General features: G+C 40.6%; 1 protein-coding gene across 7 annotated transcripts in view; it reads left to right on the plus strand.

Moving 5' to 3' along the window:
* Positions 1 to 6,677: 6,677 nt before the first annotated feature.
* Positions 6,678 to 20,411, plus strand: part of stxbp5b (syntaxin binding protein 5b (tomosyn)) — a 41,068-nt gene continuing 27,334 nt past the window's right edge. For all 7 annotated transcript variants that reach the window (XM_055038269.1, XM_055038270.1, XM_055038273.1 and 4 more), the window contains exons 1-6: positions 6,678 to 7,168; positions 9,048 to 9,145; positions 14,873 to 14,954; positions 15,214 to 15,314; positions 16,596 to 16,730; positions 19,783 to 19,846. In XM_055038269.1, the coding sequence (XP_054894244.1) occupies positions 7,010 to 7,168; positions 9,048 to 9,145; positions 14,873 to 14,954; positions 15,214 to 15,314; positions 16,596 to 16,730; positions 19,783 to 19,846 (639 nt within the window). In that variant the 5' untranslated portion in view covers positions 6,678 to 7,009. The remainder of the gene's footprint in view (positions 7,169 to 9,047; positions 9,146 to 14,872; positions 14,955 to 15,213; positions 15,315 to 16,595; positions 16,731 to 19,782; positions 19,847 to 20,411) is intronic.

The raw sequence follows: 20,411 nt of genomic DNA on the forward strand, positions 1-20,411 counted from the left end.
CTGCGGCTGAATCATTTCTGTGTTTGTTGAGGGTCCAGTGGAGGCGTTTTCCCGCTACCGTGAGCGCAATTACGGAAGTAAATAAAAACGTAATTTTAACATGAGACCGATATTTTCATTAACAAACAATTCTACGTTGTTAGTTTTACACAGAAAAAAAGTAAGTACGTCCGCCTCCTACTCTTATATGCAGATAAAACTCACGTGACTCACTTTCTGTCTTGATTTCTTCTCAAAAATGTTCTTCGATGTGCCACAGATTCTCTGCTACTGGCTTGCTGAAGGAAGATGAATAAGAATAATAGCCCCTGTGACGCCACAGAACGGTTTACAATCGAGAAACGTCACTGCCTGTGTTGCGTAGGTCCGAGGCAGTTGACGTCAGCAAGGTGAAGCCCAGAAAGTACCACGTGACAAGCTGAAGCTGAACGCCATGTCACGTGAGTTTAATCTGCAGATAAGAGTAGGAGGTATGGTATGGTATTGGTATGTTAACATAACATATTAAGAGTTATTCAGATAACTATATGGTGCACTGAGAAAAAAATGCCACCACAATATTTAGGGTTTTTTTTTTTTTTTTTTTTTTTTTAAATGAACTATTTTTAGGTACAATTTATTCTATTTTCTAAAAAAAATTTTTTTTTCACAAATTACATTTCATCTCCTTATATTTATAATGCTTTCCTGAGATGGGGATGGGAGCGGTAATGGCGAAGTGGAACCTTCGTTTGGGGTGGCGTCGCTTCTAGGTTGGTTTTGGGATGGACTTCCAGTTTGCCCCAAATGCAATCTGGACACTAAAGAAAGCGCAACGGTTGTCATTACTGACTCCTGTTTGTTTGTCCTCCAGGTCAGTATACGGTGAAAATACCCCACCGAAACTATTCTGTAATGTGCCTGCATACTGATTGATAAATAATATTTTATTGAGTCAAGGTTTCTGTGCAGTGTTTTGCCAGTTTTATCAGGCAAGGGTAAACGTTAGCAGTATGCCGGCTCACTCAGGACCATTATTTCTCAAAGTCTCAATGTAGGACCGTTATTTCCTAACGTTTCCATATGGGCCGTTATATTTTAACGTCTACATTTTTGAGAAGTTTTTATTTTGATCACTCCCTAATGTAGACTCCCAGTTGGCATCCCATTCACATGACCTAACAGGACAGTCAGATATCTTTCTCTGGTTCCCAGCAACATCCTTCTTCTTATTCTTCTTTAGTTTTTATTGGCAGTTCTAGCCAGAACCTCTCAACCTCAGTGAAATCAGTGCACTGGCCATCAGAATCTCTCGGTCTCTCAAAATATATAAATAGATCCCGACAGACAGACTCAAGACTAAAGTATTGTTGGATACTCAAACGGTGGAGAGTGTTCTTCCACAGAGTCAGGGAATTCTGTGGAGCTGTCACGTCCTTTGGACTTATCTTTTAATTGTGTTAAGAAATGATAGCACCACTTAACACCTTTGATAAGAGCAGCAAAGGTGTTGATGGATATCCTATAAGTATGTCCACAATATCCTGGCTGAAAAGGCATAAAAAGTATGGCCATAGTTTGCTATCTGATATTGGGTTTTTTCTTCTACTTTTTTAGGTTTTGCTTTCTCATCGTCGTCAGATCTTGTTTTTTTTTTTTAACTTTATTATTATTTTTTTTTAAACAAGTAGGTATACAATTACAGAACACAACAAAACACGAGGGCTAGGACAGGTGACAGTCAACCATACTGAAAAAATATATGTATATATTTATCTTGCATTTCCATAAGTATTGCAAAGTATTAAGTCCTGTATCAGGAGAAAAAAAATAAAATAAAAAAAATGTGAACAGGCAAAGAACCCCATTTGCCCGCTCAGGTGGGGCAGATTCCCACAAATCACTGTTAGTCCTCTCTGGCAATGAAACATTCCCACCGTTCCCAAAGTTCCACTCCTTTCTCCTTCTTAAGTCGTATTGCAAATGTCAGCATCTCCATGTCGTGGATCATATTTATAATATTAACCAGGAGTTTCAATGAGGGAGGTCCTGGCTGGAGCCAACACTTAGTGATCGCCTTCTTGCTGGCGACCAAGACTATCTTCAGCAGGTATGTATCCCCTTTGCTCAGTCCTTCAGGAAGTATTCCAAGATACAGACCAGTGAATGACAAGTCCAAATTTATACCCATAACTTTATATATTAGACTATGTACATCCTTCCAAAAAGTCTGTAACTCCGGACAATCCCAGAAAACATGATAGTGGCCTACCGCAACCCCTCCGCACCCCCTCCAGCACGGAAGCTGTGACCCATCCATCTGAGATCTCTGCTTTGGTGTGATAAAAAATCGAGCTAGATTCTTCCAGGTGAAGTCGCGCCATATCAAAGAATTTGTGGTCGACAGGGAGCCCTTCCAAATTTGCATTTATGCCTCTGACGTAATTATCACATCCGCTTCTTTTTCCCATCGCTCTTTTATATAGTCAGTTGAGTTTTTATTCATGGATCTTAAATTTCTATAACATTTGCCAATAATTCCTCTTATAGGTTTACCAGCATATGAATCAATAAAAAGTTGTATTATTCCTGGAGTTGTCTCCAAGTCAGAAATTCTCATTTCCTTTCTTAGGAAACTACGGACCTGCAAGTAACGGTAAAAGTCCTCCTTACCCACCTCATAGGTCCGGCATAACTCCTCAAATTTCAGTAATACCCCGTCTTTAACTATAGTGCAGAATGCGGTGATTCCCTGTCTTACCCACCTTCTATATTTATGATCTATCGATGCCGGGAGAAAATGCGGGTGGTATGCAGGCCAGCCCAACACCCCTATCTGTCTGTAAAGATTAAACTTTCTGACCAACCCTGCCCATACCTTCAGGGAGAAGCTCAGGCACAGGTTTTGCAACGGATATACCTGGGGCAACCCGTCTAGACAGCCCAATACTGACTGTATAGGGAAGTTCAGCAAGGAGAGTTCAATGTCTTTCCATTTAGCCTCATAGGCCGGGCTACACCAGCGTACCAAGGGTCCACACTGGGCCGCCATGTAATAATCCGCCAGGTGAGGCAAACCCATACCCCCTCTATCCCTAGGCAGCTGCAGGGTCAGGTATCTCACTCTTGGCCTTTTATTGTTCCAAATAAACCTTGAGAGATGTTTATCCCATTCCCTAAATTGTTTTACTGGGACCTCCACCGGGAGTGCTTGAAATATATACAGTAGTCTCGGAAGGACATTTATCTTTATTGCTCGGATTCTGTTACCAATGTCAAGGGGAAGCAGGCTCCACCTGGCCAGATCCTCATATATTTTCTTATTTATGCATTTATAATTAACATCATATAATTGAGCTAAATCTTTTGTTAATATGATCCCCAAGTATTCCACTTGTAATTGATTCCAATTAAATTGGTAACTATTCATTAACTGTTTCGATGGCCTAAAATTGAAGGTCAAAATCTTTGTTTTTTGTATATTGAGTTTGCCGTATGATTCCAGAATATCCATGAGCTCTGGAGTACCACATTCAGGGTTTTTAATTATTACCAAGAGATCATCTGCATATAGGCATATTTTGCTCTCCACACTCCCTATCGTCACCCCCTCCAAACCAGACTCCTCCCTAACAACCTGAGCCAGTGGTTCAATAAAAAGATTAAAAAGTAATGGACTTAAGGGGCATCCCTGTCTACATCCTCATTGTAGTATCATTTCATTCGAGAGGCTTCCATTTTATTCTTGCTTTTGGCAAAGAATATATCGTTTTTATGCAGTGAATGAATCTCTCACCAAATCCGAATCTCTTCATTACCTCAAACAAAAATTCCCACCCCACAGTATCATACGCCTTCTCGGCATCTAAACTAAAAAGGACTGCACTTGATTTTTCTCTGATTATGTGGTCAATGACATGAATGGCCCTCCTTATACAATCATGTGTTTGTCTATTACCAATAAAACCTGTCTGATCCTCGTCTATTATTGCAGCATATAGTTTATAGTCTATATTTAACACGCTAATTGGTCTATATCCTTTCGGGTCTGTTCTGTCCTTCCCCACCTTTGGTATAACTGATATAAAAGCCTCTTGCCATGATGGTGGGAGAGCACCCCCTCCCAAAGTGTAATTAAAGGATGCCTTCAACAGTGGAATAACCGATTCCTTCATAGCCTTATACCACTCAGGGGGGAACCCATCACAGCCTGGTGATTTACCGGTCATAAGGTGTGATATCCCCCAGTCAACTTCCCCCGCTGATATTTCCGCCATTAACTTGTCATTTTGTTCTTTTCCTAATGATGGAAGATCCAATGAGTTAAGAAAATTTTGAATTATTTGGTTATCTATTTTGTCTGGCTGTGTGTACAGAGATTCATAATACCTTTCAAATACGTTCTGAATTTCATTAAGTTTATTCGTTATGTTGTTAGCCAAACATGCCACAATAAAATGAATCAAAATGTCCCCAAAGCATCGGGGGACTGACATAGCGGCCACCGCGGGATTCAGGTAGATTCCAGACGAGATGCGCATCGCAGCGGCTCTTCATGCACGGCCGGCCCAAGGCAATATAAGGCCTTAGATAGAACCCTCCTGTCCTACTATGAGCCTCAGCATCACTAACGTTTTTAAATATCGATAAAGTCAATATGTGAGAGGGAGACCAGGTTTATTGGCTGAGTTTAATATCAATCACTGATTATTACTTATTTGCTGTGATGTATTTGTGAACAAACTCAACTCAAACACAAAGATTATGCCATATTATAGCCATGGTCACACAACAATAAAACTATCAAGACAATTCTTTAAACTTTCGCAAAGTAAACTTCCTAATTAAATCCTAAATGTACAATTATTTTCTCAGTTGAATGCATTAAATAAAATTTAATAACATAATTCTCTATAAATGGATGGTACAGATTTAGATCAATAGTCTGTGTTACAATTAAACCATGTTTAGGGGCCCCTGAATGTCTGGAGCCCCCTGAATGGCCCCTACCAGCAGGTACTGAGTTTTCTTTGTCTTGATATCCCAGTCTTGCATGTCTAGATCTCAGAGGTGCTCAAAACATTATTTAGAGTTAACCCCTGTAGCTCTTTTGATCTACAAATGAAGATCAAGATAAGTGCCAGAGAGCAGAACGTTGTAAAACTAATCTACAAAGTAAATTACAAACCCATTTAGATATCTACAAAGATAAACTCAAAATGTTTAATTTTGAACTGAGAAATGCAGGAGACTTTTTTTTTTCCAAATGTTATTTCTACCTCTATCAACAACTCTCATGCTCTGTTCTCGATGGTTGACAAATTGACAAATCTGTAAATTTTTCTCCTTTTGAGGCCTGTGATAAACTTACCACCTTTTTCATAAATAAAACGGTGAAAATAAGGGAGACAGTAAACTCCTCTGTGTCTGCTGTTAGGAAACAATTAACCATGTTTTCCCCTAATCAGAACTTACATATGATGACCCACTTTAACCTGGTCAGTCAGAAAGATTTGAGTTACACTTTACATCATCTACCTGTTCCCTGGACATCATACCTACGAGTTTCTTATTAAAGGTCTCAGATGTGTTTGCTCCTTTTACAAATAATTAATAAGTCACTCTCCTCTGGAGTCTTTCCTCAGGCTTTAAAGACTGCGGTAGTTAAATCACTTCTCAAAAAGCGTAATCTAGACTCATCAATTTTATCCAAAATCAAACTTTCCATTTTTTTACTAAAATATTAGAACAAAATTTTTTTCAACAGATAAATGGCTTTCTAGCCCTAATGTCCATCAATCAGGCTTCAGTCAACATTACAGCACTGAAACTGCTCTTGTCAAAGTTTTCAATGACCTCCAACTACACACTGACCGCAATGAAATGTCAATATTACCTGGTGGTGTTTCTTTCCTCTTTTTTTATTTTAGTTTGTATTTTAAAATTTTTCCTTGTTTCCAATGGTGCTAAACAATTTATCTTATCCAGGAACATATTTAATTGGGAGAGAGATGAAAATGACAATGACTGTTTTGAGTTCTTTGTAGTGATGAAAAAAGACTTGGTTGTGTCAGTCATACAAATATGATAACTAAAGGCATTTTAACTTTGTACTTGAAAAAAAAGGAGTAACTGTAAAGAAAGGTTCCTATATTGTTTTAGACTATAGGTTGCTAGCTTACTGTAGTTGGTACTTTATCTGTGGGAAATAGTGTGTGAAAAAAAAACAGTAACCACTTTTACTATTGCATACTGTATGCTTTACGAGCATTGCACATTCCAGGCTGTAATAATCATGTCTATTATCTATATACGCTTTTTTCCCGCCCCTCCAGAACAGTTCATACAGCAAATGTAGCACCCATTTGAAATTTTTTACACTAGAAAATTTCAGCTGATAATTCAACAAAAGAAGCCAAAGTTCCCCATAAAAAGTTTTTGTTTTGTTTTCAGCATACGACACAAGAAACTGAAAAAGCCCACTTTCTGTTGAGACTCATTTCTAAAATGTTGGTCCTTATGTTGATACTTTTAACAAACGTCTCCTTACGGATGTGCCGACTAGAAAGGAACACCGTTCAGCAGGGTCGCTGAATCCGCTGTAACACCGGTGTTGTACCGAGAGAGGCGCGTTCGACCCTCCTGTCGAACGCGCAGGCGCAGTCCTCGCTGCAGTTCACTGCGTTTCCGTAGCCAGCTCGCTACCCGCTGAGCGCTGGCTGGTGAGGCAGTTCGCCGAAGCGGTTGATCCCTATGAAATAACGTCAAAGCTTGCCTCCTGAATGGCGGATTAACACGGCTATCGGAAGGGACGCTCTAAATCAATGCTTGTGACTCGGGCGGTTTTTGGGAGTGCGTTGCCAACACCCTCCGTAACATGTGAGATGTGCAGAGAAACATATTAACTGTGCGTTATTTCGGCTAACTAGCTAGCAGCTTTCCCCCCCACCCCCCATGTCTCAATCCAATTAATGGTAGCTCGCTCGGGGCTGTTTTCTTCAAGCGTCGCGTCTGTAACGGGGGGTGGGAAATGAAGAAGTTTAACATCAGGAAGGTGCTGGACGGCTTGACAGCGGCGTCTTCCTCCTCCTCCTCCTCCTCCTCCTCAGCAACTGCTCAGCCGGGTACTCCCAGGGAAAACGATCTCGTCCAGGAGACTCTCCAGTCGGAACATTTCCAGCTGTGCAAGGTATGTCTCCCGCTGGCGTTGACGGGACTGTATGCGTCCGATGACGGCGGCGTGGCCAGACGTGAGCGTCGTTTTCGTCTGTGTCGGCGCGGCTCAGTGGGTGGAAAACAAAGTGTACAAACGGCATCAAAATCGCCAGGTTCAGTGTGGGCTGTGGTGACCTTAATGGGGGGAATCAATTGCATTCATTGACTGAGTTGTATCCAGCACACTTAGCCTTAAATCACTTTCCCTCCTCTGTTTAATCATTGTAAATGAGCTCCCCAGTGTTCTACTGCACTACTTTAGGGTACAATGTTCACACTGGCCGCCTGTGGATTTGCTGCAAGAGCTCTCCTCACTGTTAAATCCCCTCACAGCATAATAATTCAACAGGCTTTTGTGTTGTGATGAACGCATTTTGTTTTTCAGCTGCACTTGGTATGAACTGGTGTCTTGTTTGCCAAAGAAAGTAAAACTCCCACTGTAGTGAATGCATGTCTTATTTGCTAATCCCACGTTCAGAAGAATGTCTGGTGCATTTTAACAAAGAAACAGCAGTGACCATTGTTTGCGTTTTCGGTGCATCACGAGGGGGATCTGAGACTTTCACACACTGCCTTTGCAAATTTATGTATGTTTCACATTTTGTCATTTCAAACTCATTTTATTTATACTAGGCTGACGCAGAATGTCCCACAGTTGTCAAAATGTTACTTTTTCTCAACTTCACGTCCTTTTGCTGCAGTTACAGCTGCAAAAGTGGTTTATTTTTCACTACGTTTGCAGAAATTAGAAACCGAAGCGTTTCCCCATTCTCGTTTGGAAATGAACTCGCTCAGATTGGATGGAAAGTGACTGTAAACATCAGTTTCTCAATTGGATTTGAATATGGACTTGCAAATAGTTTACAGGGTTTCCCCCAGAAGACTTGCCCAGCCCAGTGCTCAATTTGAAAATATAATTTGATAGTTAGCATTTCTGGAAGACTGAAAGATTAATACCGAAGCGTCAACTAAAAAGTCTGAAAAAAAAGGTTAATCATAAAAGAAAACTAATAAATTTACAATGCGAAGTCTGGTGGGGGCACAAGATAAGCCTAGTGGCCCACCAGGCTGATAGTACACTGAGGGAAACCCTGAGTTTATCTTAGCCATTTTTGTTTTTTAACAACATCTCTATGTTTAGGTTTGTTTGCTTTGTATTTAACTTTTATATTTCACATCACACCCAGTAAAACGCACCGATTTGCATAAAACAGGAGAAAGTTCAAGGGATTTTTTTTAAAATCTTTTTTTGCAAAGCGCTGTAAACATTGGTATTGTTTCACAGAATGAAGAAAATAAATTTTGCTTGCCGTTTAGGATTTCCTCCATGCAATTTGTAAAACCTGTGGTTTAATGTTGGGAATAATTTGAGGGAAGCGGCTCACCAGCTCCTTCCGCAGATGGGAGAAGAGCAGGTCAGTTCCCCAGGTTATGTGGCTGCGGCGTCACCTCTTGCGTAATCCCGCTGCAAGCTGCACAAACCACAGGCGGCAGAGAAAGGTCCTCAACCTGAAGTAATTGTGTTATAGATGCCCGGTGATGATCATATTTGAGCGGCTGGGCTGCTGCAAAGGTCCTGGAAATAAACCGCAGTTCAAACGATACAACCGTGTCGAAAAATGACCCCTGCACAGCTGATTTTAGTCTCTCCCATGCCCCCTGTTTTAGCTCTGCTGTTTGAATTTGTGTAATTTGTTAGACAAATGGGACAAACGGTGCACATTGATGGATTATATATCTTTGGGGATTGTGAAGATATATTTTTCCCCCTCCACAAGCCAGCTCTGGACTGTGTGGGAGACGATGGATTAGGCCGACTAAATGTCTGATATAAATTGTGCTTTCTCCTGCAGACTGTGCGTCATGGCTTTCCATATCAACCGTCATCGATGGCTTTTGACCCCGTGCAGAAAATCCTGGCCGTCGGGACTCAGTCCGGAGCTTTGAGGCTGTATCCTTTTCTTTTTTTTTGTTTTTTTGTTTTTTGTTTTGTTTCACGAGGGGAATTGAAAAGTGCTAAACAAGGAAAGTAACTGTTAAACGCTACAGTGACGTCTCAAGTTCCTCACACGAGGAAGCTGGCCTTCGACATTCCACGGAATGAGGTGGGAATTCACCGTCGCGGCTGACGGAATGAAAAGAAATGATCACACACAAGCCCGGGTCACATTGCTCCGCAGCTGGTAGCGGCTCCTGGAGCAGCCGGGCCTAATTAGCGGTAGCTGTGCAGTTGCATGAAAACTCCCCCTCCCACCCGGTAACCCCCTCCTCCACCATATGTTATGGAGCCAACCTCAACGGCTGTGCTGCCCAGTCTGTGCCAGGATGCCACTTCATATGTGCTGTAAACAGAACCGGACTTGCACGACACACCAACACACGCAATCATTTGTGCTTTCGGGTTGATGCCGAGGAATTCTCTTTTGTTTTTCTTAAATTGACCAGTCACTGACTTTCCACACCTACTTCTCGTCCTCTGGTTCGAGGCGTTAGCACGCTAACTTTGGTCTTCCCTTTGTGATGATGTCCTACTCAGGAAGGCCCTTCAGCTTAGCTTAGATTTTCATTAGACCTGACTCCGTCCTGGTCTTTATCCACTCATCAGATTAAGAGAGTGTTTTGTTTCCGCGTGGCAACACACACACACACACACACACACACACACACACACACACACACACACACACACACACACACACACACACACACACAGGCGCGCAGCTACTATGTTGCCCCTCTTGGTGCAAGATGAAGCTGATGGGATTACTGTCACTCAGGCAATTGGTCCATTTATCAAAAAGACGCGCTTTATCGATCCGCCTCGTCGGAGTTTGGAAACGCTCGCACGGCTCAGAAGACATGAGCCCGGTGAGGTATCTACAAGCAATAAACGTCTGCTTTTACAAGACCTGTCTCCGCTACAGTGTTTTAATCAGCGGGTTACTGTAGACGGTTTCCTGCGCTTTACAGAGCTTGTTTGTGGTCGGCGGTGGCGTTGGATATCTAGAACTCTTCCATATGTACTTCATTTGTACTTCAGTCTGGACAGCAGGCCCAGACTGATTATCATTGTCAAGGTATGGTTTAAAGGCATAAAGCAGTTGTGGTTTTAAACCCGCACATATTTTTAGAGATGAGCAGATCGGGTTCTTCCTGCCTACTACCTACAGCATCTTTTTTTTTTAAATTTCCTTTTGATTGTGCTAGATGCCGAAATTGAAGAAAATGGTGTAATTGGTCCAAATCTGAAATGACCTCAAAGAGAACCAGGTAGCTGTTTTGGCTGAGGGAAGTCTGATCAGTGCTCTTCTGTGCTTGATGTAGGGAAGCAACAAGGCAGCTTAGAAGGAGACTGGATCTGACGGTCTGACAGGACCACCCTGTCTGACCGTGACATGTGGTACACTCTTCTTAATTCTTTGCACTAAGACCGTTGCATAACTAATTTACCTGGCTAACATCACCTACTTTTAAAGGAGCAGAAAGGTAATATTCTGCATAATAAATACACATTTATTCTGTTGTTCTGCTTAATTCTACGTGTCATCAAAATGATGGAAAAGGAATCTGTTTACCTCAAAGATTCCCAGTTTTGTAAGTGATTATCATAATGTAAAATTCTCACCCAGGCCCATGGTCGGGTGAGTGCAGAAAAGCCTGTATTCTGCGAGTTTGTGTTGGGTCAGGTGACCGGTCACGCTAGAACTCAAGACTTTCAAGTCAGCTTTCGAAGCAGAAATATGTCACAGCGTCAGCCGACTTCTTTAGTTACTTTGTTCTCATTTTGACCCGGCGTGCTTTTGAAGTGGCTGTGGAAAACGATTTCTTCTCTCCCACATGTTGATTTGCACAATAAAGAAAACTTCCCACTCAGATGATAAATGATTTGACTTCCTGAGAAAAGCAGGAAGTCTGTGGTCTACCACTTTGGCTTCCCAAATGGGGAAGTCTTTATGTTAAGGAGGGATTGCTGAAGTGTGTAAACTCCACAGGAACAGTGAGGAGAGACAGTAGATTCTGTTTCGGTTTGACGGAGTTCTTTGATGGCTGCTTCAAGTGGTCAAAAAGTCACTTTTAAGGTCCATTTGACAGGAGAAACGTATTAAGCGAGGGCTGGCGACTAGGAAACAAACCCCCCAAAAACACATGTGGTTTTGAAACCTATGCGTTTTTCTCCTTCATACCGCTCCTACAGTTTTGAATTCTTTCAGTAAAATAGCAGAACTTTTCAGAGGCAGCAGAGTTTAGCGCAGACGTCCGTCTTGACTTAGTTTTAGAGAGCGAACGTCTCGGTTCCTGTCAATTCACAGTCACCAGAGATCGTGGCTAGCTTCTTCAAAAACTATAAACTAAAGCAAGACACCTTTTACTGTTATTGAGTCCATGCTGTTCAGAAAGTAAAATATTTATGCTACAAATCTAGAGTAGTTATGTGTGTTAACCAGAGTAGCGGCGAACTAACCGACCCTTGCCAACTAGCCAGTTATTAGCTTTCAGTGTTGATTCATAAAGGGACGAATGGCAATAAGCATCCTTACTTAATGCTTCTAACAAACACCACAGATGTTTATTTCATGTTTTGGTCTAGTCTTTTTCCACCGTGTGCATCTGTTCATTCTTATGTCCTTTTTATAAAATTTATTTTGCATATCATTCCCCACAGTATTAGCATCACAAAGTCTGTTCCAGAATATTCAGTATTTGGTGACTCTTGTTGCTTAACGCAGCACAAAACGTTACTTAAGATGTTTTGGTTATGTCATTAAGAAACTGCAACTAAGTTCATTGCCAAAAATGGCAGACGCAAACAGAGCAGCTTACTCAATAATAGTAATAATAATAATAATAAAAGACCATGTTGAAGGGAAAAATCTGAATGCAATTTATTTTTTCCCTTATAGCTGGACAGCTTATCTGGGTTCTGCTTGCAAGAACCCAGAGCAAAAAGACATCTGCTCTGTTTAGCAAAGTATCTGTTTCCTTCCTACAAGTCCTATCTTAATATCACAACATGCACCAACATTACCACATTCTTTCCTGATAATGGGCAGCCCTGTCGGCGACAACATTATCATATATTGTAGTTTTATTTTAGCTGCAGCATTGTAATAATTTTTGCTTCATGGATATATCAGAGCCTCTGCACAGCTGCATCATTACATTGTGGTACGATGCATCATCAAATCAGTGGCTTAGAGAAATTATTGGTGTAAGACTGTAGACTTTTTCATATCCCAACATGATGAAACATAATCTTGCAGATTAGTCCTTTGCTAAAGAATGGAAATGATGCGAAACTCATGCAAGAGCTTTGGTGCTCAACACATTTTAACCTAATGAAAAAAAACACAACAGCAGATATTAGAGTGATGTGTTACTTCCACAGCATTGTCATTAACTCAACAAACTGAGAAACTGACTTTGAAACTATGATTTCTGTTTAGGGATTAAATCCTCCCGAGTCCCAAAAAAAAATAAAATGAAAACCTCTGGGAGTTGATGTACGTCTCGCAGCAGATGGACGATGGACACATTACTTTTGCAACTTATTGGGGGTTTACTTTGTCTTCCCCTTTTGAGAAAAGCAGAACATTTTTAAACATGTCTTATTAATCTAGCAGTGCAATCCATGCAGCATTTAGTGAGAGGAATTTCTAGCATGTTTTGCTTTTCCAAGATATTGTGTTTAAATGGGAAATTACAAGGTAAATAGTGAGACCAGTGGTTGTTTTCTTATATGTACCTGTGTTTTTAAAAAAGTGAAAAGTAAAAAATATAGTTTGTACTTAGGCTTTAAATGATAGTAGTAAAGTGTTGGAGGAGGTTTGAAAAGAGTGCTGCCTTTGCTCACCAGCGTGATAAAATCTCGTTTTGAGGTTTGTCTTAGTAATTTCCTGCTCGCCTAGAAAGTGGCTTTGCTCTGCAGCACTATTAACCTACATTAAAACAGAAACAGGTTAAACTAGTACAACACATGCTCTCAGCGTTCAAAAGGACGGCCAGGAATAACATGAAATGTAAGCCTTGTGGCCTCTGAAGCAACCCTTCGCGTTACCACAAACATCCTCATTATTTAAACTACTCCTCTGCTCTTATTTAAATTTGCCCGGAGGATGTAAAATTCTTCCTCCGCTCTGGACTGAGTACGGCATGATTCCCATGAATAATCCTGACAACGAACCGGGAGCTAAAACCGAAAGGAGAGGTCAAGGGTCAAGACGAGATCTGCTGACAGCAGCTCTGAACTGGCGCCAGCTTAAAAGTCTAAAAGTCTGTGTTTGCCTCTCTGCTTGTGCAGAAGGGATGCCTAACGCTGAGTGGTGTGTTCTGTAACCGTCTCCTGCCACCCCACCTTAGTTTATTTAAGGATCCGAGGGATTGTTTGATTGTAGCTATTCAGATCGGCTTGCACGGTTTTAGCCGTCGCTGCTTAAACACCGCAAAGGGCGAGAGGTGCCACAACCCAGGAAAAAAAACTGTTTACATAAATACATGTTGTTCCAGTAAAGCTGTAAAACCGGCATTAACTAAGTAATCAACACTTAAAATTCCTAGAAAGCTCTTTGTGCTTCACATATTTCACATCCAGCTCTTAAGTCAATTACAGAAATGCAACCACGCAGCATTTTTAATATTATTCTTTGTTTGAACTCGTCAAAATTTTAGACATGTTTTGTGCGTTCCTCATATTTTATTTTTTTTCTGGTGGAAACAAATGCAGACACACACCTTCTAATTTCCATCTGTTGTCTATATTTGCTTATTCTTGGATCATAGGATGTGGTTGATCTTCATTTAAGTGTGTTTTGTTATTTAATTCAAATATTCTGTGTTAGAATCCACCAAAAAATAACTAAATCTTGCACATTTTCATGGACCTGGATGTTTTATTTGCCATGGTTGTTGTTGTATTGCGAACTTCATCTATTCATTTTAATTGATAGCGCAGACAGAAGCAGTAAAACATATATCATATATGTACATTTCAATGAGTATTTTTTATATTATTGATTAATTTGGAAAATTTTTAAAGATACCGTCAGCACTTTGGTACCAATTCTAAATTACTTTGTTCAATAAAATATCATTCCAAAACAATAACGTAGCAGAGAAACAATGAAACATAAACATTTACTTATTATTACATATTCTAATATGTAATGAATTCAAACTTAAATGCCAACAACTAGACATACATCTGTGTATATTTGCTTTCACAAATGAATAAAAAAAAATCTATTTTTATTTATGAATTATTTATTGGATTCCTTGGATCTTTTTGAGCACGAATCCTGGATTTCTTGCAGATCACTCCAACAAAATACTTTTGTTTTCACAATTATGCCAGTCCAGAACTTCTCTGTATGATTAGATCTAACACCGTTTCCCCGAACTGTTGTGAAAGCTTTCACAGACCAGTTTCACCAAACACAGATTGAAACAGAAACGGCACATTAAAACAGACGTGTAAAGCAAGCGTCTCTGAAGTCAAAGCCAGCAGCTCTCTCTCTGCTTTTATTGGTACATTTGTGGTTTCCCTGCTTTATTCACAGGCTTTATTCAAAGCCACATTTTAAACAGAGCCTTTTTGTGCATTCAGGATCCATTCCACTCCCATCCCTGCATCACCTTTGTTGGCAACTCTTCCTTATTTTTCTTTGACCGAGCCAACTTTTAGGTTCGGCCGTGCGGGCGTGGAGTGCTACTGTCAGCATGAGAGCGGGGCTGCTGTCATCCAGCTCCAGTTCCTCATCAATGAGGTGCGTTGTCATTGCCTCTGCATTGTACTCAATGCTCTTTTTTTTAACTTCTCTCAGTCAATCCATCTCTTGTCTCTTTATCTCTTTTTCATTTTCTTTTTATAGTCGCCCCTGTTAATAATGCTTTTAAACCCCTATCAAGCAGTAACGCTACTGATACGACCTCTCCTGTTATATTTTGTAAACATAAAACAGTGAGGGAAGCCAAGCCATGTGAGCTGAATGCTAAACGTCCCTGTGTTTGTCAATGTCTCCACAGGGGGCGCTGGTGAGTGCCTTAGCTGATGACAGCATCCATCTGTGGAACCTGAGGCAAAAAATCCCAGCGATCCTGCATTCGCTCAAGTTTAACCGGGAGAGGTACAGCACCGTGTTCCCCTCCGCTCTGTGATCTGTAAACCAAACTTCGATGCTGTGATCACAGCCTTCTTCGTTCATACAGCTTTGTGATGCGTTGGCAGTAATTTTGTGCCTTATTTCAAGTTTCTTGTTTGAAAACTTCAACATGCAGAGAGTTCGATATTTTATGCTGCATGTTGAATCACACAACCTTCAGAACGTTGTGACATTGCGGTCGCAGCGATTGATGAAATCATCTGAAAATTTTGCAATTTTAGCCAGTCATCACACCTTTTTCGCAAGAGCTGACCAATCACCATGATTTCTGTGTTAACTTCTTTTCTGGCCAATTTTGAGATGTTTTGTTTGGTTACACTGTGTGTACAGTTAATTTTCACTTAAATAACCAATATGGATTTTGACTCCTCAGGGCATAATTTTATTTTTATTAATAATTCTACTGCATTAAGGTACTTAAAAATGTTATTTTCACTTCAACTACTATATTTTCTGGACTATAATTCACGGTTCTTTTTTAGTTTTATTTTTTTGTCATAAAAATTGGCTTCGGCTGGTGCAACCAGAGCAACTTATAGTAGGAAAATTCTCTCATTTTTATTGGGGAAGTTATGTGCATCAATTCAAACTTTTTGTAAGATCTTCGTATGTCAAAAAAAAAAACAGCTTGAAACATTGCAACTTTGGCCGCAACTTTTTGAAAAAAAAAAAAAAAAAAGCAATGTTAGGCTGCAACAGTCATAAATAAACATCATAACATCCTGGAGGGACTGACGTATTTTATCTCTAGCAATTTGCATTTATATGTTTAGCTTATTTTTAGCCTTTTCAATGTGAACCTGAAGCTTTTTTCCCAAATGTTAGATGGAAGTTGTTCCTAACACTAAAAAAGTAGCATCTCGCTGTATTTTCACCACAGCTTCCCAGGTTGGCAAAATGTCCATGGTCTTTGAAAGTCCTGTGAGACGTAAACGGAGACGGCAGAGGGGATGTGTGTTTAAAAACACAGCATCTGCACAATAAGTACATCCTATACTGTAAAAGTGATGTAGGGCCCGGTCGAGAAAAGACAGCAGTATTTATTCTGCTACTCCTCCCCGCTGAGTTATAAATAGTACAGGTTCATTAGTGTGACACAGTGCAAGGCCTTTGTAATTAAATTCTAGTCATTCAACGCTCCTTCCAGTTGGACCAGCGTGATTAGGGACATGCGGGGGCCTTTAGATGGCTCTGACTCATGGGATAATAAAAAGCCTGCTGCTGATGCATCCTGATCTCTTGCAGAATCACATACTGCCACCTGCCCTTCCAGAGCAAATGGCTGTACATCGGCTCAGAGCGAGGAAACATCCACATCGTCAATGTGGAGTCCTTCACCCTCTCAGGCTATGTCATCATGTGGAACAAAGCCATCGAATTGTGAGTCTGTACTCCACGACGTTCTGCTCTCTTCCTCACCCTTTTGTCCTATTTGCATATCTCACTGTCGCACCGGTGCAGCCGACACTCAACCAGGAAACTCCAAGATGCAGAGGAATGCGTCTGGCTGTGCAGTCGCTGATATTGTGTCCTGCAGAGCTGATAATGCCGTAGCGCTGATCAAGTGTGGCTGCGGCATACGGGTGGTGATTATGCTCTGCCAGGACTTGTTGTGGAGACTCCTGCAGGTGTTTGCTGCCTGATTTGACAGAACATGACAGGAAGTGCCCTCTTGATAACCCCAGTGACCCAATTCTGTGACCCAAACACTCATTGTGATGATCACAAGTTTACATCCTACCCTTTACTTTTGTTTTTATAAAGTTACTTTTGACAACACAGGGTTTCGTGACACGACGCTGCTGTAAATACCATTTACTGAAACATTTACTGACGAAGGTAAAACTATATTAAACACCTACTGTTAAGATTAGGATCAATTTCACAGCCTTGAGCTGAAAAATGCATTCAACTTAACCATCCTTAGCTATCTTTCTTCCGCCTTTTCTCTCCTTTTACTTTGGACGGTCATTTGTAGTTTTGCTTCACTCCCGATAGCAGCGCACAGTAGCCAGCATCGCAGACAGACATGCAGGAGCCGACTTTGTTGGTGTTTCAAACTGAAGTAAATTTTAACGTTTTGTGTGGCGGCTTTTATTTTGCCACCATCAATTTCATGGAGAGGAAACCCTGCAGCGTTTTGGTCTGATTTGATCTCGGCCTTGGTAAATTCACGATTGGAAACTTTGCTTGCCGAACAGCTCCTGAGAAATGAAGACTTGAGCCTGTATAAGTTCTTTCCAAGTAATTCAATTTTTTTCTCCACCCCCCCTCCAGCTCACTTGTGCAGTTTTCTCACAAGCGGGCTAAAAAAAAAAAGATTTTTAGACGGTGACTGGCAGCCGAAATGAGTAGCAGACACCGAGGTGTGTGTTTGAGTGCGAGGCTGCAGGTGAAATCCGATAAATTGCTGCTTTAGATCTCGGAGTTGAAAGTGTCAGGGCAAAGTGTGCCATCCGTGAAGGAAACAGCCACTGAAGATGGGAAATGATTTTTGCCTCGCCGCTTGTGAAAATGGAAAAGAGAAGACGTAGTGTGAAATGTGAAAGATAATTCACAGTCATTTCTTTGTAAAAGGCTTGTCAGATCTCTGACAGAAATGTCTCTTTCTGGGCTTTTTAGCTCTGTGGCTCGCTTCTCTTTTCTTATGCTGCTACTTATTAAGTGAAGGAGCCCTGCTAGTAAAATAATTACAAAATTCTAACGTCTCTTCATGTTTAGGAAAGTTGACAGTTATGACATAGATTTGCAATTTTGCCTGTTGGCACCATTGCATTTGACTTGGATTACCGCTGTTAACTTGTATTTAAAGAGCGGAGCTGTGAGTTCATGTAAACGGGGTCAATATAAATATTCCGTAAGATATGTGAGTAACTATGTCCATTGTGTTTTTAAGATTGTGCTTTGACCTGTTAAGATGTGTCAACGTTGTTCTGAGGAAATCAGTGATTTAATTTCTTCAGTGCAACCTTTTGAAATTTTTAATCTTAGCTCCACCTTTCACAACGAAGCTCCTCCTTGGACCTGCAGTTGCCTCACAGAGCATCATATTTCTTTTAAGTCATATTTGATAAATTTAGCATTTTTATAATACTTATAAAAATTTTAATGTAGCAGGGAAATACATAATACTTTAATTAAAAAAATATATTTTTTTGAACTTATCTGTACAATTTAAGATTTTTTTTATGCATAATGTGCATTATTTTCCTTGGCTCATTAGACTGATATTTATTGCATTTTCTCATCAGATTAATGCAATCTAGCCTCTGCAGTTCATCAATTAAATCAAGCACTATTACATTTTAGGCCTTATTGTTGCACATGAATACCATTTTCTTATTCAGAGCATTTCTTTCAACTTTCCTGAACTGGCAAAACATCCAGCACATATAATGTTTATCCCAGTACAAATATAAATAAAAAATGCAATATTTGTTTGTTTTTTTTTTTTATGTTTTTTTTTTTCCAATATCATGTAATAAATGACACCAGAATTGCTACTTGTGCAAAGATAGAACTTTTCAGTGCAGCCGTCCAAATCCTGACAACCAGAGGTGGGCGTATCATCGCCAGAACCTTCAATCAGCAGCTATCTTAATGAATCCACAGCGGAGATTGCTTTTCACTTACAGAGCGCTGAAGGCACAACAAGCCACAAACAGGCTGCATCCTTTCATAAAGAACCTTATTATCCATAAACATCAAAGCTTCAGATAAATAACGGATTCTCGTGCAAAGTCTGAAAAGTCACCCTTTTTTTTTAGTCAGAAGCCGAGAATCAGTCGTGTTTCGAATGCGGTTTGGACTCATTTACGACGGCGTACAGACACTTTTATCCAGGCGGTGTGTGCCGACTGCGTGCTTTCATCGTGTCAGCTGCCTGTTTAAGCCGAATCCTCATTAGGCACCGGCGGCGGCGGCGGCGGCGGCGGCTGAAGTTCATCTTCTGGTCTTTCGCTTGTTTTCTCTCACTGCGACATCTCTGTCTGTGTTGACTCATCAGCAGCAATGAGATCATTAGCCACCGGAGCCAGACCACACTCAGAGACAGCAACACGTTCTTTAGGCCAAATCTTCGCTTTCCTCCGTGCCCCTCACTCCGTTGCCTCGGTGATCCTGTCTCCATGCAGCATCATCTCCCACAGACCCCCTTACTCGCTCTGTTTCCCTCTCATGTGTCATGTCTCTTTCAGTAGTTTTTTTCTTACAAGGATATTTAGTTTCACCTTTGTGTGAGCCAGCCAGTGTTGCTCGTTATTTTTAATTTTTTCCTTCACCTAATTGCCTCATTGTCTGAACTAGGCTTATGAAAGCTGCCACAGTTTCTCTGTCAGTGTCTAGCTCTAAAATGTAAGATACACATCATGTCTGACCATGCTTCAAACTGTCCTTGGATTGCTTTAAAATGCGTGCTGCTGTTCTGTTGCAGATCCACCAAGACACACCCAGGGCCTGTTGTGCACATTAGTGATAACCCCATGGACGAGGGCAAGGTAACTTATAAATTAAAACACCCATCAATTTAAAAGTGTGTCCAACTCTGTTTTATCTTAATGTCTTTGTGTGTATTTTGTATGTTTATAATTGTGTTGTATGTCATCATTTTCATTCATTTCTTAGTCATTGAATTGCACAAAACCACCTTTCTGGATTTAAGATATTGATTTCTTTTGTTTTGTTTTTTGGGATGCATGTTTTTAACTTGTTTCACTGTGGTACAGCACTTAGGTCTTAAGTACTGTTACAAAGAACATAAGGTAGTCGTTGTTTTTGTTGTTGTTATTTGTTTTATTGCCTCGTGCTTTACACGGACATGCCGGTTAAACTGTAAATAAAAAATAAAACAATACATCAATATTTAGTAACAACGAGAACTAATCTCCGACAGCTTACAACATTGATGTAACTCACCACGTTGGGCAACACTCATAAACGTCGATTAAATATCCGTTTGTAGTCAATAATACCGTTAGCTGCGGCTAACGGCGATCTCTGTGCCGTTACTTTTTCTGCCGTAAGTTTCTTCTCTCCCTTAACTGACGCGAAGCCACTACAGCG

This window comes from Poeciliopsis prolifica, unplaced genomic scaffold (genome assembly GCF_027474105.1).
Source record: "Poeciliopsis prolifica strain line A6 unplaced genomic scaffold, Auburn_PproV2 SCAFFOLD013, whole genome shotgun sequence".
In the NCBI taxonomy this organism is placed as follows: Eukaryota; Metazoa; Chordata; class Actinopteri; order Cyprinodontiformes; family Poeciliidae; genus Poeciliopsis; species Poeciliopsis prolifica.